The sequence below is a fragment of the Daktulosphaira vitifoliae genome, unplaced genomic scaffold, assembly GCF_025091365.1.
Source record: "Daktulosphaira vitifoliae isolate Bord-2020 unplaced genomic scaffold, ASM2509136v1 Scaffold_3, whole genome shotgun sequence".
In the NCBI taxonomy this organism is placed as follows: Eukaryota; Metazoa; Arthropoda; class Insecta; order Hemiptera; family Phylloxeridae; genus Daktulosphaira; species Daktulosphaira vitifoliae.
This window is the reverse complement of record NW_026099574.1, coordinates 9,460,321-9,486,342: the sequence shown is the minus strand read 5'-3', so window position 1 is coordinate 9,486,342 and position 26,022 is coordinate 9,460,321. Positions and strand designations below refer to the sequence as shown.

At 30.4% G+C, this 26,022-nt stretch overlaps 1 protein-coding gene across 1 annotated transcript; it reads left to right on the top strand.

The window, feature by feature from the left end:
• The first annotated feature begins 3,601 nt into the window (after positions 1-3,601).
• Positions 3,602-25,936, top strand: LOC126900413 (uncharacterized). The gene is made up of 3 exons (XM_050676107.1): positions 3,602-3,932; positions 24,231-24,669; positions 25,508-25,936. Exons 2-3 carry the CDS (start codon positions 24,234-24,236, stop codon positions 25,714-25,716), a joined length of 645 nt encoding a protein of 214 aa, XP_050532064.1. The 5' UTR covers positions 3,602-3,932; positions 24,231-24,233; the 3' UTR covers positions 25,717-25,936.
• Positions 25,937-26,022: the final 86 nt, after the last annotated feature.

Here is a 26,022-nt window from a genome sequence, read left to right as displayed (position 1 = left end):
AAAATTAACTTTTTCAACTTAAATTTTGAAAGTGTTCCGGAAAGTCTGACACTTTTATATATATCTTAAATTAAAGCTAATGTAATTTACTTTATTATGCGAAAAAAAAATTTTGGACTTTATTTTATCTTCACGGTGAAAATGGCTACTGAATGCTATTATTGTGTGAAAATTCTCGATTTTATTTTTTTAATTTTTAACTTTATAATGCTATAACTTATTGAAAAGCGTATGGATCAACACAATTTTTCTATGAGAAATACTATTTTTTAATAATCTCTTTTTCATTCGACATACTTTATCTTAATCGAGATATTAATAAGGAACTAGCAGATTATGTAGCTTTTGGAATAATCCATCAATTTTTTAAAATTAAATACTATCTAAAGATTTGCATCGAAGAGTTTTTTTTTTTGATAGTGATTTTAATCACTGTCAGATATCATTATACTTGATCCAACTATGCCACGTCACCACTGTGCTGGGTTTTTTATAATACTGTAATAATTAGTATACTTTATACGAAAACAATTTGTTTTTAACCAACCAATGGTAAAATTTTGAACTTGTAAGATTCATAGAATGGGATACTGTCTAAGGAGGAGTGGAGGGAGCCCCCCCCAAAGCTTTTCATGGGAAACAAATTATGGAAAATGATACAAGGGCCCAAAATTGTTGGCCCCTCCAATAAATATTTTCTGGCTACGTGCCTGCTTTGAGAGGATATTGTACTGATAATATTGACTTAGAATATTGTAGAGGACAAGCTTATAATAACTGTAAGAACATGGTCAGGCAGTTCAAATGAATTCAGAACAAAATTTATAAATTGTGTACGGTCTGCCTCTCTGAGAGATTTGAACATTCGATTTTATTTAAACATTTACTATTTACAATAAATGAGTTCAAAACTTGGGATTTATATGACAATTAAAGTTTGAGTGTTATATAAACTATTCTAAATACTTAAGTAGAGTTTGATGTAAATAATTATTTGTATTGTAAAATTAGAGTTATATTAATTTTACATACTAATTTATTAACTACAGTTTCTTAAAAAATAATAATAAAGTTAAAATATTTCTTAAAATTGATCAGTGATAACTTATTTATTTTGTTTACAGTTAATGAGCAAGATAAAGCAATGAATTTCGAAAATGTTTAAGGTAAAGCAGATATTAGAGATAATTTTACCACACCTGTGGGTATATAACAATTAGCTTTATTGTAGGTGATCACGAATTGATATATTTTAGGTTGGTTAATTCTATTAAGCAAAAAGCCTATTACTGAAACTTAGATGGTATATTTTTTAAAGTATGCTTAAAATTTATTTGTTCAGATCTCGAGTTTTGTCTTAGTGTCGATTTCAAGTTGTGAATCTTTTGAATTAGTGAATATTTATTTATTTATTTATTTGGAATATTAAAAATAAGCACTCAACAATTTTAACAAAACTATTTATAAAAAGGTAAGTTAAAAACTGATTGCAATTATACTTAAACGAAAAAAACAAAAATATTTGCTTTATATTTATAAAAAAGTGATTAATATATTATACTATCATTATGTTTTAAATCTTAATCATATTTTAATAGTATAATGCCATTTTATCCACACGGTAGTTGAATAATTTTATTTTTATTTTATTGATATAATCTCTCAACATAGTCATTTTTTTGTAAATAATAAGGCAATTAGTAATTTAATAAGTTTTTATTTTAATTAATAACTTCTGTATTGGGTAAAATATTAAATTAATTGTCATATGTTAAGTTTTACTCTTTAGTTTTATTAGGATTATTTCAAGAAAGTCTTTTGGATGATCATGTTTTAGTAAAATTGTAAGTCACGTATAAAAATTAGTCATAATGAGGGCCTAAGTTCCAACACCAGTTGGGAAGTACAGACCCCATTGAATTATTTGAGTTGTACCTATTAGATTAATATATTTTAGTTTCGATGCGAAGCTCAGAAGGTATTGGTTTTACTATGATGCGTTTTTTTTTTGTGTCTGTTACCACTTTTTCTCAGCTCTCACCAAACGGATTTCTTTCAACGATACGTCAAAAGATCACAAATCGTATCTAGTCGAAGACATTACCCTTAAAAATTGAAAAAATTTCCCTCGTTCCCCGTAAATGGGGGAACCTCCAAAAAAATTACAAATTTAAAAATCGCTAATTTTCGAAATTTTTTCAATTTTTTTTACTAAAAACTGCCGTAACTTTTTCAAAAATGAACATATCAATATAATTTTTTTTTTTATATATGCTTGATGTCTTTACCTATCATTTTGTATATATTTTTTGTAAATCTGACACTTCACATGCCCACAGGGGGGGATTTAAAATGACAACTTTTTTACAAAAAATTAACTTTTTCAACTTAACTTTTGAAAATGTTCCGGAAGGTCTGACACTTTTATATATATCTTAAATTAAAGCTAATGTAATATACTTAATTATGAAAAAAAATAAATTGACCTCTGGACTTGTCTTCGTGGTGAAAATGGCTACCGACTGCTATTTTCGTGTGAAAATTCTTGATTTTATTTTTTACATTTTTAACTTTTTAATGCTATAACTTATTGAAAAATGTTTGGATCAACACAATTTTTTTATGAGAAATAATACTGTTTAATAATCCCTTTTTCATTCAGGATATTAATAAGAAAATAGCAGATCATGTAGCATTTGGAATAATCCACCAATTTTTTAAAATTAAACACTATCTAAAGATTTGCATCGAAGCGTTTTTTTTTTTATAGTAATTTTAATCACTATCAGATATCATTATACTTGATCCAACTATGCCACATCACCACTGTGCCGCGACCCCCCTGTGCTGGGTTTTTTTATTTATTCATGTGACCACACATTAATAAAACATATCAGACCTTACAAAAATAGAAAACAAATTTTTTTATAGACTATTTTTGGACACAATTTTAAAATATTTTATAATATAGTTATAATATATAATTTATATAATTATATAAATATATTTTATCCAGTTGAAATGTTTGAATTGAAACACTATACTTGAACATACAAGATTTTAAGTTCAAGATTTTGTTTCGGTTAAATGAAAAAAATTGTTAGCTTTTTTTTTACCATTCCTATTACCTTTTTTAAATGTGCAGCACTTAATAAATAAATCGTTCAGCTACAAAAATACGTAAATTTATTTAGTTATAATTTGTCAAGAAATGGTAAAATTACAAAAAAAAAATTTTCCTACACACGTTTTTTTGCAAATGGACGGCTCATATATTAATTATACATTTAATATTTTTTAAAACTTGCGCTGTGCAAGTCCCATCGTTGACCCTAATTCACATCTTTAAATACAACATATATTTAATGTTACTCATTATTCAGTTTTTTATTATTATTTTTTGTGTAATTTTAAAATAATGATCTGAACTATGTTACCACCTATTAATTATTATTTTTTGATAGCTAAGTAACACTATTTCATTAAAATCAACACCAAACGTGCTCGATGGCTCCACGAGATGACGCTGCTATTGTGCATCGTACTCGAGTAGCTGCAATCACTGCCGGTCAGCCCCACTACGGCTTTCACCAACAATCAACCCATTCGGTTGTGTACTCACACACGCCGGGCCATCGTCATCATCAGCAGGAGTAGCAGCAGCAGTAGCCGTAGCGGTAGTGTATCACCCGTTGGACCGTAAGTTTGACGTTGCTCTGTAGTTGAATTCGCGAATTACGTTACATCTTACCGTAACAGTACTGAACGTGTTAATTGGTGTACGGTTACAATTTCATCATCATGTGCCGGATTTTCCGCGAACAGTCGTCGAGTCCATCTTGACTGTAATTCTCTGTAACGCGTGTGAAGTGGACGGCCAGCAGGAGAGAGAGAACAGAGACAGACTGCGCTTAGAAACGAATCACACTCGGGTGAGTACTAGATTTTTTATGCGATTACTTGAAAATCACGACGAAACGGTGTCGGACGAAAATGATTGGCGATTTGTTTTATAATAATATTAAATACCAGTCGATTGAAGCGCGTATAATGTTGAGCCATGGGAACCGGTATTCTTGGTCGTGATTAGTTCGCGGCACCCTAAGGCCTGAGCGAGTGTGGCTGTGCTCTTGGCCAAGACAAAGAGGCCAGGCGGACGATGTGATATCGTGTAAAGAGGACCGTTTGGCAACAATGGACACCGCACATAGATAGATATGGCCAGTAGAAAATTGTAGATTTACTGACCATGCGTATTGTTCTGCTAACACGATTATACAAAAAACTTATCGTGAGCATCGATACGACTTTGTTAAACCGAAAAAAATAAATATATTCGTATTGTAATCACTCAAATTTCGGTCGATTTTCTCAGAATTCTATAAAAATTAAATATTTTAGTTCATATTGAATACTCTTACGAGAGAAGTTCAAGACCGACAACGCCACCGAGTCACAACTCCAAGAGGCGCATTTACCTTCTGATTTCCCTTAAACATCACAAGTTCAACATAAAGCTCGGGAGAGGTTATGCTTGACTTGCCTCCCAATAAATGCTCACGGTTGCATATGTTTATATAAGTGATATGCTAATTGTGTGCAACCTCCTCGTTTTGGTCCTATTTTCAGTTTTAATAAAAAATAATAATATGACATCTGATCTGAAGTTATGAGTACATCATGACCTCAGATCAGATACTAGTAAGTAGAAGAAAGACGCGTTTAGAGCGACTCCTTTTGTCGGGGATAAGTTTAAAAATGTAAAAAGACTTAAAAAAAAAAACACCGAGAGAGATATACACTGTTTTATATTATAAGAACCAAACCGTGGTGTTATTTATGAACTTCAATTGTTGATAATAGTCGAAAAACTGTTATGAATTTACATATTTACAAAAGGCAATGAGTGACTAGACAAGATACGAATAAGTTAACCCATTAGTTTAACCGGCGCAGAACGTGTGTGTGTGTGTGTGTGAGTTATTCAGAATTACTAAACATTATTTCAAAAACAAATTTTTTTGTTAATTATTAATTACAGTTGTACCTTTAAAAAATATTCTACTCGGTATACTTCCGTTTCCATGCTATCCATAAATTCGACGTTTCCTTTAATTTATTTAAAGGAAACGCCAAAAACTGTGTATAAATTAGAATTATTGTGTTGGAAAACTACTACTTTGATCTTAACGTCAAATTCGGATAAACCGGTTTTCTAGTGTACAGTTTTTTTTTAATCGATACAATATTAAATAATACAATATTCAATTGTATATGAAAAACTCATGTTGCCATACCGTTCTTCATATGGTTTTTAGAATGAACGTACCGACATAACATGTTAGATTGATTGTTAACAATTTTTTTTATCGCTGGCTGTTGATGAAAAAATAATTTTAATTTATAATTATTACAATTTTTAATGGATACGTGTTTAATGGAGTCTGTTATTAAAAATCATCTAGTGTTTGTTTAAACAACCGTTGTTCAAGTATGAGATTATTCCAGTTGCTTCTTGACAATATAACAAAAGACCCGTCTTTATGGGAGTCATTTTTTTGTGTAAGACTACCTGTATAGTTCTTATTAATTTGTATTTAAATACATCGAATAAAATAAACGCCGTGAGTTGCATTAATTTTCTCTGTTCCATAATTGGAGTAATGAAAGTTGCTTTGGACACTTCAGACCATGATTCTCATTTTTTAGCGTTATCTCCCGAGTACCGGAGATTCCTATTTTGATAACTCTAAACAAGTGGAAATGTTTTAAAATATTTTATCTATCGATAACAATTTAAAGAGTTTGGAGAATACACGATAGCCCCATTTTTTAAAACTTTTCAAAACAAAACTACTGGAGATTTTTGTATACGAGTCCACTGAATAAAACAAATTCAAAACGTGTTATTTTCGTTAGGAATCATTTATATTTTCTAACTACTAGAGTAAAAATATATATATTTAATAGAATCTCATTAAAACAGTAAAAACTGAAAAGTCATAATGGGTTTACCTTAATTCAATGAACTTTATAAATAGAAGTTTTTGTGATAGTCAAATTAATGTTAGGTCGTTGACCATTTACTAAAGTTGACACTCGGGCAATACATACTAATCCAGAGTTTTGGAACTTTGTGTACAAACGTAGTTGACAAAAAAAAAAAAATGTTTTTATTATTTAAAAACTAGTTGAGAGCCTCATAAAATATTTCGCCGTGCCAGTAACTATTGAATATATTAAAAAATAAACATTGTGGACATTTCACACACATACTGAAAAGGGACTTTAAATTAATATTTTTCAATAATTTAACAAACGAATATTTGTCGAGATGTTTGCTTATTGTAAGTGAACGTTTTGAGCCCGTTATTTCCATTTATTCATTCTTTATTGTCGACCAATACATTTTCTACCGTACTCGTTAAAAGTTATTTTTCAGTACCTGCAACCCTCGAGTTTTTACCGATAAATCAAACAATCATGACTGTACAGGTAATTACAGACAAGTTTACCGTTCAAATGTGTTTAAAAAGTTTCGCGCTCGGCGACCGGAATATAGTTTCCGGTTACAGAATGCCAACATCCTGTACCTTCGAATTCGTCTGTAGACAGTGCGTATAATACAACGAATACCTGTAATTTTCCGGAATCGTCGAGCATCGCATTGTTGTTTATTTATACTTTTACATAATCATACAGTGATTATGTAAATCAACGAAGCATCGGTCGCTGAATTTTCAAGAATTTTTATGAATAAATTACGCATAAAATGTTCGCCGGTCGTTCTTCGATTCATATTACTCAGTCGACACGTTTGTTCAACAAACAGAAAAATTGAACCGAACACGACTTTGATATTTTTACAAGAAAATAATTTTATTCTTAGGGCGCACGACTCAAAGAGTAAAATTATTCACAGTTGTGTAACATCAACGATTAAAAAATAAGTAACGCGCAAGTACGCGGCCAAGTTGTAGCTGACCCGAACAGGAATTCATACCGGAAACCGAATACACGTGTTTTACAAAAAAATTAAAACAACGTTGATTTTTCGGTTCTATTTCGGAGACATCTTTGCACGCGATCGACGCACATCAACAGACCGTGAAAGTGTAAGAATAATTAACGGTAAATATTCACGGAGATTGCGAGTCGTCGTAAGCCACGACGATGTTTCTCAGTTGGATTTCCGCGTTTCTCGAAAATCGCACAACGTCGTGTTTCGCATAGGTAAAGTGGTAATCCTCGGGCGATTTAAAAGTCGCGCAAGGCGTTCGCCGGTTGTGGTCGCCACGAGTGATCGAATCCCGACAAACAATGCATCCGCCGATTGATCCGAGCGCGGTGTGCCTAACGCCGCGGTTCTCTCTACAGGAATCAGGAATGCTTTGAATGCGGCGCGGTGAATGAGACGATGAATTAGTGCAATCAAGGGCTCATTGTAGTGTCGTGCCTAACAGAAATCGACAGCGCGTTGTTGTTGTTGTTGTTATTTGTGGAAACCCCAAAAGCGATTTCACGGCGAGAACGGATGATACGCGTAAGCGCGTTTTCGACGGTTTCCTCGACGGTGCTAAACACACAATGACCGTGTAACAGTGACCCAACAACATACAGTGTAATTTTGCATACGGCCGATTCGCTTTCACCGCCCTCGCACCGCTCGGTGTTGGCGAGTTAACCGACAGCGATTTTCCATCGTAACGCGTTGATGGATGGAGTCCATTATTTCTACATGTGCGTACCGCCGGTGGTACTCATAAATCGAAACCAAAATTTGTGTAACGTGACACTATTGTAAAAAGCAGGGCCGGCCCCACGCGACACTCCGAGCGACATACGGACGCCTCGGGTGAGTGCGACCAACGCATAGCCGTCCCGAAGGAAAACTTTACTGTGTACGCGGCGCGTGGCAAATCTCAACGAAACGAACAAAACAAACGAAAAATAAATAAACACGCTCGGCCGTTATTTTTTCGCCGCCGGTGGACAATGTTGACGACCGTATACGAGGCCCGAGGTGATAAAAAGCGACCGGGCCGTTACCCTCTCCGGCGGTTTCCGTTAATCCGAATTTACATTTTTTATTCCGCCGATATAATCGCTTCGAATTATAATCATCGTACAATTATTCGTTGAACTGTGCCAAAACAATTTTGACGCGATACAGCCAATCCAATTATGTAAATGTAAAAGAAATCGTACGAATACGACTGCTCCAATCGGATTTTTTAACGTTGCAAAGCGTTTCTCGAAAATCAGTCGGCGCCTATTTGAACGGTACGAGTGTTTGGTGTTGTGTGTGTGCGCAGAAGAGGAAAGAAGCTGAACGTTGCGCTCTTGTTGCCCCGAGATGAACGAATCGTATCACTCCAACGACAAACACCGTACCTATTTACGACACGACTAATTTAGGAACTACGGTTTTTGACGACGTTGGGTTAATAGAGAAAAACGGCGTACCTACATCTATGTGGATAAATAGATAGCTGCAGGCGCTGTCGTTCATTGAAACGTACAGAAGAGGCGTGAATGAACTATATCTCATTGTGGTGTTGTCCAGGGAAGGTATTTCGGTGGGGTGGTTAATGAGGATAGTCTAGACTTGTGGAGCGATACACTCGAGTGTAACAATAAACGGCACCTTTGGTCAAGAAATGAAATAATATAATGACATTCAAGGCGCTGCCAACGTCGACTAGCCGTCGTCATTCATCAAACACAAACCGTACAAAGACCAAAACGAAAAAGGATTCTTACTGTTATTATTTTGAATTTAATTTCATTATTATTATTATTATTATGGTAAAGGTCGTACGCGTGACTCATGGCTTCCACGATGACTATCTTCGACCACAATTTTTCAAATTCAAGGTGTAACCTATCGACAATAATCTTACAAATACATTAAATGTCGTCGTTTTTATGGAAAATAACTGCTACTCCGAGTGCGATTTCGAGATCGCCCGGACAATACGTGTTTCGTTTGTTCGTCGAGTGTTTATTATTTTTTTTTTATTCGATTCACACATGTTCATTTTGGCCTAGTGGTGTGTTAGTATTAAAATTATCCAGGGGGCCACCCGTGTAGCCTATTATTCACGAATTTTCGCATCTGATAACAATACACACAATAGTAATGAGCGATGAATATCCTAAGCGCCGCCATCGAGAAACAATCGACGGAGTTAATCTCACCCCAAGGCGAACGACGAGATGTTACATTAATAAAACACAAAAATCGACACAAATTTATTCGTCTTGCGAACAATAAAAGCAATCGACGTTGTTGTTTTTTTTTTTTATTAAGAACCGATCGCATAGGTTTTTGAATTTCAAAAACCATATTCAAAGCGAATCAACCATTGCAACATCTGTTATTCATTATAAATGCGCAGAAATAAATTGATCATGACAAATTGTGAGTTTTGCATGGCTATTTTGATACGGAACCGCCTCTTCTTTGTCCTTACTACTAGATACTTTTTATATCACCCACATATTGCAATTTATAAAATAATTGTTTTTTTATCCATTAAAATGTAAATAAATGTGTTCAAATTGATGTAGGAAATAAAACAAAATAAATGTTAAAAAAAAAGTAAATCTTGCGTATTATTATTTAAAATGAAATACAAAACCAATACCGTTTCTGTTATTTTTTAATAGTTCAGTCAAAACTAAACAATGTCGTGACCATTTTAGTTACTTCAATTACTAAATAGTTTATTAAATTATTTCGACTTCTTCGAATGAAACTTAATGGTCATTTGAATGTTTTTTGAATTTAGTTAAGAATAATTCAAACGTGTAATTGACTATGCACGTTCAATTGAATTTCAACTAAATTGATTCATAGTGATTAATAATTTATTAGTTTTGGATATTATCATTTTTTGAGCTGTATCTCTACACTAAAAGAAAAAACCACTCCAGTTTTTTACAACGAGTCTACTGTCAGTGGTAATTGGAATTAAAATAAAATGTAGAAGATATCAGGTTTACCGTTTTGTTTAATGAATACTGTCCATGTGGGCCAAATAATTAGAACCAAACCGATACACTCGTTTTTAGATTTTCGAAAAAGTACAGTAATTTATCGTACAGTGTGGTGTCGTATGAACAATAAAAAAGTGATCAACATATGCATAGGTACGGAACTTTTTTTGATTTTTGAAAATAAAACAAATTTACTAATTAATATATGTATATAATAACGAGTATTTTTATTTGTAAGCAAGTAGGACGAACATGACATGTCTCTTTAGAAAACAAACAATTTGCGATTTTTATCGCTGAACGTGAGTGTAAGACGGAAAATCATTTTTATGCGTTTTTTATTGTTAATTTTTCCGTTATTTAAGATACCAATGTTAAATACTTAGTTCTGAAATGTACACATCTCTATTGTACACAGTCATTGATTATAATTTGAATAAAATTCAAATAGTGAAGCGTACTTTTTACACGAGTGGTCGAGTTGCCTTTTTTCGTCTTTCCCGATTCGAGCGCTTATTATTCTCACAAAAAAACGTACCGAGGTACTTAAATGTATTATTCTTATTAATTGTGTACGTTGTTTTTTATATATCTTTGAAGTGACCTCAAGGATGCTAGATTTACGGTAATACCATTACCAACACTTGCACTAAAAAATGTTGCCCTCTACAATGACATAACGAATGTATTTTATACCAAATGAGTTTCATAATGTATTCCCAGAAGACTGACACAACGTTAATTTACTTAAGAGATACTGAATATACCGACGGGAAAACACAGTGGAACCATCTTAGATGACGTTTGTAAAATGTACGTCTATTAGTCAACAAGTATTCATTGCTCGGGACGATTGGAGTAATAGTAGTCTGTTGGAAAAGAAAGCGGTAGGCTCAACATTTAAGTGTAACCTCAGAGAAGACCTATTAGAATTACATAAAAAGAAAAATACCACAAGCCAGTGGATAATAAGATAACAGTTAGAGCGTTTAACAATGTGAGCGACGGCGGGAGGCTGATATGGATCTGATCGGATAGTCCGTGTTTTTTACCGGAATAACGTTACACTTGTGGTTTACACGTGTGTAGTAACTAGACTGTGGACTTTGAATTTAATCAACAGGTATACAATGAATAGTTTTTGTCATTTTTTTTTTGTTATTTACAGATCAGATCATGATCAATAATCCCAATTAAACACGATGGGCCTGTGTTTAGTTAATGTGACATCTCATTGATAATGTATCGAGGAAACACAATAGTCTAGAGAAACAAATAAACAACTGTCAAATTGTACATTTTATTTTCAACGGTTATTTTCACACAAGCGATACGATAATTAAACATATTATCATCGGGCGTTTAGTAAACATACTGTTAAGTGTAAAACGATTGTGCACAGAACTAGCGAGAATTTTGTGTTGAGACACTTTTTACATGGCCGTGATGGACTTGCAGTGTCAATTACTAAACGGCCGCGACATCAGTTCGCGTGTAATCGTTTCGTTGCCCCAGAAACCGCTGCCTTTTTTACTATGCGTCCTACTATTTACGGATGTGAATTTTCGCGGAATCGCATCAGTCGGCCTGGTGTGGGTATGACTGGATGTGGTCGGCAGTACATAAATAACGAGGTTTGTGCAGTTTTTCAAGATGGGCAGGATCTCGTTGGAAATAGATGGGCAGGTTAAAAAACTACCAGACATTGAAACGGTCTACACGAGTGCCCTTGGTATTGTCGCGACTTCTTGTACCACTGTGACCAGTAGGTCGAGTGAAGAGTCTTAGGGGGAGGTACGACAATAACGGTTAGGTTGGTCAGTCGGCCGAACGAGATGGCCGCCCGGCGGGGGACAAACGTATTTATTTTAGCTGGTCATCTATTTCTTGACCGTCTCGTGATCGTTTTGTTCTTCTACAAACACATCGGAGCACAGACTGTTTTTATTATTATTTTTAATGCCGTAAGGGACGTGACGGTGTAAAACGTTTAAAAAACGAACAATAATTTATAACCGAGGGAATGAATATAAATAATAATAAAATGCATACGAGAATTATTTATGTAGGAATTATGACTTTAAGTGTACTAAGTGAAAGCGCGTGAACATAAAACGACAGTCACAATACAACTGGAGAAGTCCATCCTTGAATTGAAAAGAAAAATCTCATAAATAATTGTAATAATTCTCATGTGTTAAAATTTCAACTTATTTCTTCAGTTGTATATGAAAAAAAGAGACAGTGCGCGAGGTCAAGTGTGTGTGTCAATGTTAATTTCTTTAGTTAACGATAACGATGTGAATACTAACAATGCCTTTTTGTAAAACGATAATGAAAATGAGGGAGTTCAGTATCTAATTAAAATAACGAGGAGTTGATAGTAACTTGGAATTCACATATTATTCACATAGGTTGTAGTAAATAAACGCAAATAAAAATGGCAGAAGATTACAAAAAAAAGTATAATTATGTATTTTGTAATTTATGCAATATTAAAAAAAACAATTTTAAAATATAAACATACAAAATAACGTCTTGTGTTATTTTAGCGAGGAGCATAATTTTAATTTTATTGTTTTTCCGTAAGATATTTTAAAAGATAGTGATGGTTTTAGACGACGATCGATAAACAAAGGTAATAAACATGGGAGACATTCTTATGGTAAATCATATATGAAATTTCCTTGTTTTTTTTTTTTGTATTCCATTAATCAATTGAGTTTATGGTTTATACAGAGTGGTCATAGGATTAACTATTCCTTACACAATAATTTTAAAACTACAAAACATATTTTTTTTTCTCTTCCGAAATTGATATAATTCTAAGTTCTATAATTAAATTTACCAGTTAATGTAACTCAAAGTGTTTATTAAAAAACGGTAGCACAGTGGGGTCGCGGCATAGTGGAGACATTGCATAGTTGGGTCCAGATAGATTTAATCTGACAGTGATTAAAATCACTATCATAAGAAACGCTTCGATGCAAATCTGTAGATAGTGTTTAATTTTAAAAAATTGATGGATAATTGCAAAAGCAACATCAACTTCTATTAAAATAAAATACAAAACCCATAATTNAAATCTCATAAATAATTGTAATAATTCTCATGTGTTAAAATTTCAACTTATTTCTTCAGTTGTATATGAAAAAAAGAGACAGTGCGCGAGGTCAAGTGTGTGTGTCAATGTTAATTTCTTTAGTTAACGATAACGATGTGAATACTAACAATGCCTTTTTGTAAAACGATAATGAAAATGAGGGAGTTCAGTATCTAATTAAAATAACGAGGAGTTGATAGTAACTTGGAATTCACATATTATTCACATAGGTTGTAGTAAATAAACGCAAATAAAAATGGCAGAAGATTACAAAAAAAAGTATAATTATGTATTTTGTAATTTATGCAATATTAAAAAAAACAATTTTAAAATATAAACATACAAAATAACGTCTTGTGTTATTTTAGCGAGGAGCATAATTTTAATTTTATTGTTTTTCCGTAAGATATTTTAAAAGATAGTGATGGTTTTAGACGACGATCGATAAACAAAGGTAATAAACATGGGAGACATTCTTATGGTAAATCATATATGAAATTTCCTTGTTTTTTTTTTTTGTATTCCATTAATCAATTGAGTTTATGGTTTATACAGAGTGGTCATAGGATTAACTATTCCTTACACAATAATTTTAAAACTACAAAACATATTTTTTTTTCTCTTCCGAAATTGATATAATTCTAAGTTCTATAATTAAAAAAAAAATTCGGTCCAATCTTTCTTATTCTTTTAATTACTATTAACATGAGCATTTTAAATAGAAACATTTATGTTTAAGTAGCTTTAAAATAACGAAATAGCCGGCCGTTAACAACTTTTGAACGAGTATTTTGGAAGTTATTAACACTAAACTATAATGAGGTGAATCGCCAATTTGTTTATTTTTATCTTAAGGGTTTATGAACCGCAGTACTCCCTCACCATAGTATAAAAATACTTGTTTAAAGATTGTTATGGATCAGTCATTTTCTTATTTTTAAGCTAGTTAAACGTATATTTTTCCATTAAAAAACTCAAGTTGATACTATTTTAAAGAGGAGAGTGGGGGGATAGGTCCAATTTTTTTTGAAAATTATACGACAAGTAGCACTACTGAAGAGAAAATATTAAAATATTTTTTATACTTTTAAAGGGTCTGAGGCATAGTCAATCAATCAATTTGTACACACGCTAATTTTAACTTAAATATAATGATTTAAAAATTGTCTTTATCATTTTAAAAATAATTTTCGTTTTTACTACATTGTTAATACATACACAATAACATCAAACTTATGATTATCAATTAATATCTGAAACTGCAATTAAAATCAAGGTTGAAATTAACTTTAATAGAAAATTTATCGTCAAACAAATAATGGCGTACGTAAAATCGTATCAATTATATTTATATTATTTAATGTTTACTATAGCGAGCACTAATACTGTAATGATATCACTATCCACATATTTACCCATCAAGCTGTTTACGAGTTGATAATTACACCATTTCCAAAAAATAAACATATTTTTAACAGTGCAATGCTCTACTTTTTAGAACGATAAATATGATTTGCGTAACACAAGTAGACATAATACAATTGATTAATCTTCGATAAAGTAAATAAATTTACTCAACCTGATTACGATCCTCAAATGGTAGTATTAGATTAAAAAATATTCATTGTGCATTGGAGTCGTGCACCATTTGAAATCTTGTGCACATTGTTAAGTGTGACACACAGCTAGGCCCCATAAATGTTTTAAAAACTGTAAAGGATTTCTCTAGAATTCTGCGTATAACGACACAGCCCTACGTTGACGTTTACTACTAGTGTATTTGTCGTATTCATAAAGTTATAAAAAAATTAGTATTCATGTGTATATATTTATTGCGCTATATATTATATTCACTTTGAACTTTTCTTATTTGAAATAAAATTGAACGTGTCGTCGTAAAAACTGTACAGTTGAATGTCAAAAAGATAATTTTAGGTTGGTCAAAACTAGTTCAAACGAAAAAACTATCGAGTAGAAGATTCGCCTCCGATGCGTTCTGAACAAGATAATATAATTTTATCGCTCAATACGTTTTAAAACAATAAATATTCGTTTACTACTAATTTTTAAATACAAATGGCCATCTCTCAGAAGACCTAAAAACATAGACACCGTTGACTTATTAGCATAATAATCAGTACGATTTCACTTAAACGCTGACATCCTTAACCCTATTAATTAAATATAAACTAAAAGCCACGTGGTCGCTTAGCTTTGGAAAGCACTTAATAAACATTTGTTAACGATTATTATTATAATTTAATAATATCACTAGATGAAATAAGTAAATCATTAGATTGTGAATGATTGAATACTTAATGACAAATGATGTTTGACAGTAAACTGGTAGTTCAGTTGTGAATTTTGTACTTGCTAATATCAAATGAAATTGTGAATTTTTTTATGCATACCATTATGGTATTATCAAATGGCTCTGTTGCCTAAACGTAATAATAAAAAGTTTTAGAATTACTTATAATTAGCTTCTTTATCAGTATTGGAATGCAAAAAGATATAGAAGTAAAGTGATATTACCTTATTACCAGACAACGTTATATAGTGTAATATAAGACTAGATAAGTAAAAGTTTTTTTTTAACTCGTTAAATGTAACTTTATGTTAATTAGTTGGAAATTTAAGTTAGTAATTTATTTTATGACATAAATTATTCACGTCATAAAATAAATAAATAATTGAGCTTAAAGTTTAGCTTAGAAAATATCAGTAACTTAAGAAATTACTGATTGTTATTTATTTTTTATTTACTCAATTGAATTTTTCTGCATATATTTTTTCTTTTAGTAAATTTATTAAAACTTTATGACACACGTGATAAAAATATTAGGAAAGTTCATTTAGGTGATAATTTAATTTTAAAAAAAATATTGCATAATTCTAGGATTCTTTTAAAAAAGTTAATTTAATATAAGTACTAGTGAAAATTATTTTAAATAAGTGTTGAAAATAAAGAACTGAAAACCTAGTCGATACTTCAAATTTATATTTTAATTTAACATTTTAAAGAACCGATAACCTTTAAAAAACTAGTTCTTTTAGAGGTTTTGAAAATTAGTACTTTTTGTATATTTTATTTTTTAATATATTATTTCATAATTTTATTTTTTTTAGTTTATTCCGTATTAACATTTTATAAATTGTATACATTAAGTTATACATATTAACAATATTAACCTTTGATTTAATATAGGCTAATAAAAATTAACCAAATAATTTAAATTAATATTAACAGTGTAATTTATTACTGTCCATTTTTCTAGAAAAATGTATCGATTGAAGTTTAGTTAATTATATGAATTATCAATTCATTATATAAATATCAAGATAATTATAATAAAAAATTATTTCTAGAGCTTATTTTTGAAAAATAAAAGAAACTTATTATTTTTATGTACAATTAGAAGGATTATTGATTAAATAAAATTTTAACTGATTGATAACTAGTTTAAAAAAATTGTTTTTGAGTTTATATGTTGTTATAAGTACTTGATTATAATTCTTATTTTAGATAAAGTTATAATGACTAAATATTTGTAGTTTGATCTAAGTGCTGTAGTCACAAATTTTCCATCTCGGGATTCTTGATAATGTGCATAAAAAAGGATGTTATCTGTCATCTACCATAAATGGTATGCCTATTATATTTTTTTTTTGCACTTTAAAATGTCTATTTGCATAAGGCACCATAAAAATTTTAAATTTGACTGTTATCCTGATAATTTGCTAAAACTGACATATTAGCTTTTGGAGAATAGTCACAAATAATATTTGAAAGAACCCAAATTAAACTGGTTCTTAACTGGAAATTAAAAAAATTAAAAACCTATAAAAGAATCGATCTTTAGTTTAATTTTAAGAACCTCTTCAAAACAGGTTTATAAAATACCTCAAAGGTTCCAACCCCTAATAAATGTATCCACTCAATCCTTTAATTATATCCAAGACAAGAAATGAATAGTGAATGAACTATAGTAAATATATTAGTAATACTTGACAATATATTATAATAAATAAGTGACACATATCAATATAAATTTAAAATAGATTTTTAAATAAAATTGAGTAAACTTGTTCAATAAACCTTATTTAAAATTTAACAAATAACTCCTTAAGACTATAATTTGGTAAAAAATTGAGAAACAATTTAATTTAATCTTAATTTTTTATTTTGTCTGTAAAGCCTTGGTATAAAATATAAATTATATTTCATAATTGTTAGTCTATAATTACCAAAATGAAAACAATAGGAAATATGGTGAAGAATCACATAGGCAAAATTATTAATAAATTAATCTTAGTAAGATAAAGATAAAAGTAAATGAAAACTCCGATTTAAGTTTTAGGACAGCCTTGAATAAATACTGACTTTTCTTGAAGTACTAAACATTTTTGAATTATTTAATTATCTGTTTGTTATTTTTTACTTGTTAAATTTTATGAAGAATTCATGCGTACTTTCAAGGTTTTTGTATCATTTTTTTAATTATTTGTGTGTCTTAAGTTAAATCACTTATTAAAAAGTACATACTATTGAATATTTCAAGGCAAAATACGAAGATCAATGTTTTTTAATGGTATACATTTGAACATATCTGAATTAGGTTTAATTTTTCTATAAATTCAAAATTTCAATAGAAAACAATTTCTACGACCTATTTAGAATTATTTCTAACAGATTTGATTAAAAAATGCAATTAAAATTTAATTAAATTTTTGTACCTAATTACATGAATGATATTTACAGATTGTTCATTGCCCAGATTATGGTATTTTATCAGAACAAGTATTGTTATGATAACATATCAAATTAAATTAGTCGCTTAGAACTCGGCGCTTTAAATTAATTGACAATGTTTCTCTTGATCACCAGGCAGTAAATAATGTTTTGCGTATCACTTACTTTTTAATAGACGTGTGATCTTATATGCCGTACAATGTTGCCAAGAGTTTTTTACGGATAAAGTGAAAATTATGATTTATTACGCGAACATTTATAATTTAATGAGCTTTAAAAGTTGTCAAATTTTTTTTTTTATGTGAATCGTTTAATATCCACTGATATATAAATTATTAGTTAGGTATACATAATGGATTGTACCATTGGCAGATTTGTTAACATTTTTACTAATTATAAAAACTAGTTTTGAAGTTTTTGCTTTCTAGAAATTTCACACCACAGTAGTAATTTATGATTCAACTGACATTGTTTTATCAATGATTATATCACATAATAATTGAATTATTTTTTTTAGAATTCTTCTTAAAAACGTTTCAATTTTACACTTGATTTCATAACTAGTTAGGATTATTCACATATGTATAAATAACTTTCAATATTTAAATAAATTTGCACTTAATTAAAACAAGAATTGAACTAATTTTGAGTAAAGTAAAAAAAAAAAATGTCTTAAATACATTGAGAAATAATTGGAAAGGTTAGTTTTAATTAGCATTAGATTGTAGTGTGCTTTGAAATAAATTACCAGTTTTTCTTTAAAAAGTAAAAAAAATGTCACTGTCTCATCCACGAGTTGTTCTATGCTATTCATTCATATGCGTTCATTAATTTTCTGTTTTTTTTTTTTTATATAAAACACTCCTACTTAATAATATTGTGTATTTAATATTTGCACATCATTCATATTTTATTTTCCTTACAAATTTGATAGGCATATAATTTAATATGTGGGTGGGCACATGTTATTATTGTTATACTTAGTGTCATGAAGTATATAGAAATGCGCGTGTCCAAAATTGTGACAATGTCCCTCCCCTGTAAACGTACACCAGGTAGAAACTCAAGTGTCAATTATTTTGTTGCTAGTAACGAACGTTTGATACACATATGCCGGTTTTTTGTTAGTATATGAGAAGAAAAAGAAAGTTTTTGCATTAATGATATTCATATGGTCCAAGGTTAGGTTATTGTTGGTGAAAAAGTAATATTGTATTATTTCGGTATACAGAAGTAGATCTATTTTTCATTCTCGCTCACGTCCTTCGTTTCCTCTTGTACGCAATGGCCACGGCAACAAACATCACGGTCATCATGGCCATCATTGAGCTATTATTATTTATCATTTGAGTTTTAATTGTGTTTTTATTATTACGATTTTTTTATTATTGTATGCCGAATCATATACATTGCGAGCAATGCACGGGTGCATCGAGAACAATAAAGAACCCACAAAATTCATCTGTCGTTTACCATAGTATACGTTGTTTTTAATAGTCATCATCAGCTCAAACCAATTAACCGCAGTTAATTATTACAACCGTGTCAAAATAATATACCAATGGTTCGTGTAAAAAGACTCGAAAACAATTACTACATAGATACCAGAGCTATATGTAAAACCAATCAACTCTTATGTTGTACTTTGCACGGAGACATTGTTTCAACCGTGACAACAATGATGTTATGCATGCGTCATTTTGCACTAAAAAAAAATAATAGAAAAAACTAATCACCGTCGTAACTCAATAGATTTTGATTCTTCTAACATGTATAAGGTTTAACTGTAAACGGTTATCGAAAAAGTATATTAAAACAAAGTCAATACTCATTAAATAAATATTTTGGCCAGCTGTCTAATCAAACGTGATGAATTTTAGCTCATTTTTTCGAATAAATTTAACATGATTACTTGGTCCAATTGAAAATAATCATTAAAATTATCTGAACCGAGAGGAATAAACTTTAGTACAATTAAATTCATTGCGGTTTATACTAAAAACAATAGTTTACAAATGCAACGAATATTTTTGTTGGTAATTTGTGGATTGCTTTTGTAGGTTCAACGAATTAGACTTTATATGCATTTTGATTTGTATACAACTGGTATTATACAATTTGAATAATTTAACTCAATTGCCATACATACACATATCTAGAAAGTATTTATTTTATGTTGTACACTGTTGTGAGCAATATTATGAGTTTTTTCGTTGATATTATATCAAAATAATACCTAATGTATTATTTCTGTATTTTAACATCGGTGTAATTTATCTTAATTTTTTGCGCCTATATAAATACATAGCCACGTAACAATCATTAAAAAGAATAAATCGCATAATTTACTCTCAACCGTCAGTACATAGCACAATGTTATATTTGCATGTATTAATAAGACTTAATCGGAGCGTGAATATAAGTATTCTACTTGATGTGTCTTTATGAAGTAATAGCTTATGTAGACTAGATTGCTTAGGTTCTAATGAAACGTGCTGTAACTAACAGATTAACACAAGATCTAATATTGTATCGTGGTCAAAAGTAAACTTATATGTGTTCATGCAACATGTTATAACTCTTACTTACTACAGCTGTAGATCAATTGATTATAAAATGTGGCGTTGCGGATTCAAATTATAGTAACACGTTTATATATTCTATATTATGGCAATTGTGTGTATTATACTAGACATAAAAAATGCTTAACTGCATGAGTTTGGCGTGTTAATAAACCATATGCAGACGTATAGTCACTATACGTTTGCAATATATCTATACATTTATTACTTAATGCTTTTACATCAGCGTATGTTTGTGTCATAATTAACTTTAGTCAATGTTTCAACTTACAAATCGTAATCGAATATAAAACTATTTTTATCTTATAATGATGATTCTTATGTTGATCAGTCATTGAAATCGTTGATATGTTAAATGTACTAAGAAACTTAAGTAGCCATTGAAATTCAGAAATACAAACAGTTTTACGAAGTTACGATAATGTTTAAAATTGAAGAGGCCATAAAAATACACAAAATATATAGTCATAGATTGCATAAAAATTAAAAAATCCATAGAAATGCACAAATTCGAGAAGTCATAAAAATGCACAAATTCGAGAAGTCATAGAAATGCTCAAATTCGAGAAGCCATAGAAATGCACAAATTCGAGAAGCCATAGAAATGCACAAATTCGAGAAGCCATAGAAATGCACAAATTCGAGAAGTCATAAAAATGCAAGAAAATTAAAGAAGCCATAGAAATACGCAAATTTGAGAAGTCATAAAAATGCAAGAAAATTAAAGAAGCCATAGAAATGCACAAATTCGAGAAGCAATAGAAATGCACAAATTCGAGAAGTCATAAAAATGCACAAATTCGAGAAGTCATAGAAATGCTCAAATTCGAGAAGCCATAGAAATACGCAAATTCGAGAAGCCATAGAAATGCACAAATTCGAGAAGTCATAAAAATGCAAGAAAATTAAAGAAGCCATAGAAATACGCAAATTTGAGAAGTCATAAAAATGCAAGAAAATTAAAGAAGCCATAGAAATGCACAAATTCGAGAAGCAATAGAAATGCACAAATTCGAGAAGTCATAAAAATGCACAAATTCGAGAAGTCATAGAAATGCTCAAATTCGAGAAGCCATAGAAATACGCAAATTCGAGAAGCCATAGAAATGCACAAATTCGAGAAGTCATAAAAATGCACAAATTCGAGAAGTCATAGAAATGCTCAAATTCGAGAAGCCATAGAAATACGCAAATTCGAGAAGCCATAGAAATGCACAAATTCGAGAAGTCATAAAAATGCAAGAAAATTAAAGAAGCCATAGAAATACGCAAATTTGAGAAGTCATAAAAATGCAAGAAAATTAAAGAAGCCATAGAAATGCACAAATTCGAGAAGCAATAGAAATGCACAAATTCGAGAAGTCATAAAAATGCACAAATTAGAGAAGCTATAGAAATGCACAAATTGGAGAAGCTATAGAAATGCAAAAAAATAAAGAAACTTTAGAAATGCATAACAAAAACAATTTAGTACCATATAATTCATAGATATATTGATGAATATACTAGAAATGATTGCTAATATGCAGGCGTGTAAAATGATTGCATTTATAAATTTTGTTAGGTAAATTTGAACACACAATCAGCCTGTACAAATTTTCATTAATTGACTTCAAAATTTAGTGTATTGTATTCCTTCCGATGTTATAGTTTTTGAGAGATTAGAAGGGTTAATTGTCTTTTAATACCAAAACTATTTCTGCGTTACTATAATCCTATAATAAAGTTGTATAAAGTATCCTTCAAACAAAATGTATAAATATATGAAATTCACAACCTTGCTAACATGTAAAGCTAACATGTCTATGAATTTGACGTTTTACCAAATACATTAAATATGTTGTCCTACAATTCCATTCGTTGCGTTCAATTTTAGATCACAAGTCATCACTACGTGTAAATATTATTGGATTGGTTTCAAAATTTGCAATGATCATTTTTATAAAAGTTTTAATAATCACATCACGGAAGTATTTAAAAATTTTGTAAAATAGCTGGTACTTAAAATCAATATAAATAATAATTTTTTAAAAAGTTCAGCATGAATTTTAGACGAGTTTTAGTTTTTTCTAAAATGATTAGTTATTTTTTCAAATTTTCTCGAATATTCCAAATTAATGTTATTTTTGAAATATTCGCCTCGTGTATCATAAAGCAACATCGCTATGAATTTTGCTCTTATCTATACGACTTTGTTTTGCATGTTTATTTTAAAAATATGTTTTACAAAAGTTATTGTTCAGTTTTATAATATTTTGGCATTAATTAAGATTTCTTTGTTTTCTAATTTTCCCCGGAGAATTCTCTATTTACTGTAAAAATATTAAGACAATAAAAATACCATTGTTTTATCATCTAGTTATACTGTAAATACTGAGGCCATTACATCCCGTCGAACTTTTTCCGCACTGATTATAACCGGACAGTTCTTACGATCTATTGTTTCGTTCCTGTCGTTTTTCGGTGTAACATCTCACAATTTCTCATCCGCAAATTTTGTTATTCATTAAAAATTGCAAAAAGTTCTGAACTATTGCATAGACGAAAAATTTTAATTATGCAGGCTCCGCATGACGCTAACATAAAGATAAAGAGTATATATTTTAGTTTTTGAAGGTAGAACTGAATAATGTCTATAATGATAAGCAGCAACAGGTATGTAAAAAACGAAGCGTATCGCAGTCAAATAGTACTGGATATTGTTTGCTTCGTGATCTGTAAAAAAAAAAGAATTATATATATATTTGATGTACATAGCACTTCTCTAGCTCTCCTACCCTATAGCAAAGCATCATTACCACTGGTCCGGAACGATCGAGTAGTTGTGATTTTCATTGATTTTTTAAGTTATCGTATAATTACTAACGCAGCCATCAACTGTGTGCAACTCACGAAATTTCGTTCCTTCAACCACACGTTACCAATGTAGAGCATAGTATTATGCACGTGCAAAGCTCCTTAATGACAATATAAATACATGTTACTGTATTACAGATTACACAAACGCATTGAATGTTAGCGGTATAACTTGTGTAGAAATGGTAAGAGTAAGCAATCAACGGTCATATTCGACCATTGGACGAGCCACTCTGTATTAAACCGTTATACTACAGAAGAAAAAACAATATTATCATTAACAGATTAGATACCGTATTTCAATAATAATTGAAACAAGAACATTTACTAGATAAAATATTAGAATCTAATAGTATTGAAGAATAATGTCATTAGAGTAAACTTAAAATGACTAAAAATTAGTTTTAGTCAAATAACCAAATTCTACATAAATTATGCTTTAAAATTCTATGCTTCTAAATTGTCAGTGATTCTTTTAATACATTCTAATAATAATTTATTATTTTCTCTATAAAGTAAAGCTAGTCATAGTGTCAGGGGCGTATGTGACACTTAAATTCGGAGCAAGGACGTTTGCCCCTATCGCCCCCCTCAAATACTCCATTACTCCATTGAACGATCTCGTGTAAATTGTTTGCGTCCGAAGACAACATCATTTTTATACCACTAACGGTTTCATTACGCCAGAGTTTATTGAAAGATCACTTTTTTTAAATGAAAAGGTCATTTGTTCCTTTACGTTCATCGATTCAAGTGATGGTCCCCTTTTGTCCTCCTAATTACATTTTTAAAGCTAGAAGGTAATTCAATCCAAAAGTTAAACGTTGATTAAATAGACACTAAATTTAAAAACAATTGCTACGAATTAAATATAATTATATAAAATGTTTTTATCGATTACTACAAATTTGTCATTTTTCTGGTATTTTTTTAGAAAATGTCGGGCGAGAGGAACATTCCGCACCTACGGGACATATTCGGCGTAACTGACGATATGCGCCGTATGGATGTGAAAGGCGATGACCGCAACTCTTTGGGTGGCATCAGTGCGGCTGGCACGGACAGTGCCATTTCCGTTGGTTCAGCGAGTGAAGAGGATCTGTTACCAATGAAAGCATCAAAAAAAAAACAGCATAGGCATAGGCAAAGTGGTCGGCAGTCAAAGAACAATGGCGTCATAGAAGACGATGTCAAACATTTGGAACGGCATTTGTCCATGAAAAAGACTATAAGGAAAAAAATTATGAGGGATTTACAACAGGCATTTGTCGAAGATCCAGACGAATTTAAAGTGGAAGACATACCACCGGAACAACTTAAGGCTGAACTCAATTCGAGGAGCTTAAGTTTCGGTACACATAGCAAAAAGAAAGGTATTATAATATGTTGTAAATGACATTTTAAACATATTTAAACCCTTAATGCCTTAAAAAAATTTAAGAAATGCTCCTACAAGCTTTTTGAATTGCCCTTTAAAAATCCTTAAGACAAAAATTGCTCTAAAAAATTATTTATAATTTTCTTAAGTAATTACATTTTTTAAAAAAATTTACATTTTAAAATACAGTATATTAAACATAATATTTTGACAAGCATAATTGGAATAAAATGTGTTGGAAAGTCCAACTTAACTTCTATCCTTATTAAAAATATTTCTATGTAAAAATACAGGTAATTCAATATATTTTTAGGAGCTGTTTCCATACATACAATATAAAAAGAAAAGTAATACATTTCAAAAATTGTTCATTGCTTTGTCAAACTCATTTGTAATTTACCTAATTTTAATAAAACAAAAAGTAACTTTATTTAATTATGCTCTAAATAGTGTCAAGATGAATTTAAAACAAAAAAACTGTCTTAATAAACATTAAAATGCAACATCCATTTAAATCCGGGCCCTAGTTATAAGTATTATTTAGTGACACTTTTACGAGTTTGATCATTTTTCAAACAACATCAATGTAATAATAATTACATTACTGACAATTATTGTTAAACGTCAATTGGATTCAAAGACAAATTTGTAACGACTTAATTTTTCAAGTTAAATGTAATTTTCATAATTAAAATTTTATATTCTGAAGGTACACAAACATATTGTATAATTTAAGTATACTTACATGTGAATGTCGGCAAAATAATTTCTACTTCTCATAAAAACAATTTAAAATTTTCATGTTATTTATTACAGATGATTTATTTTTCCAGGTAAAATGAAATCCGAATCGAATTTCTTGGACTTTTTAAGAGGTGGCAATGATTCCAATACGACTGGACGCCGTTCGACAACTTATGCGGATGAGAGCGACTCGGGACACGGTTCTCCAACAAGAGAGTTGGATGACGACGAACCGTCAATAAGGAAACCAAGCTTTTGGAGAAGATTCACCATCAAAGGCGCCAAAAATAAGTGGTAGACGTCAAGTATTGAAGATTGTGTTAATTACAGCTGTGATTATTAATTAAGTTTTGGTCTTCAAAACTAAAAAACGATTTTATTCTATCCTATGTATTATACCTACGTAATTGGTGTCTTCTTTGAACCGTCATAAAATTTGTATTAGATTTTACAAATATATTTTAATAATCCTAACTTCTATTTTATTTGCTATTTAAATAAAAACGTCTAAAAATATAGTTAATTTTTGTATTATATTGTTTGCCTTATCATACACTTTATAAATTTAGATCCCTTAAAAAATATTTCTTTCAAAAACAAAATT

Excerpts from the sequence above, each read along its gene's own strand:
- LOC126900413 (XM_050676107.1), top strand. The coding sequence starts at position 24,234 with ATGTCGGGCGAGAGGAACATTCCGCACCTACGGGACATATTCGGCGTA. Across the intron at positions 24,670-25,507 it reads TACACATAGCAAAAAGAAAG|GTAAAATGAAATCCGAATCG; the intron begins GTATTATAATAT and ends TTATTTTTCCAG.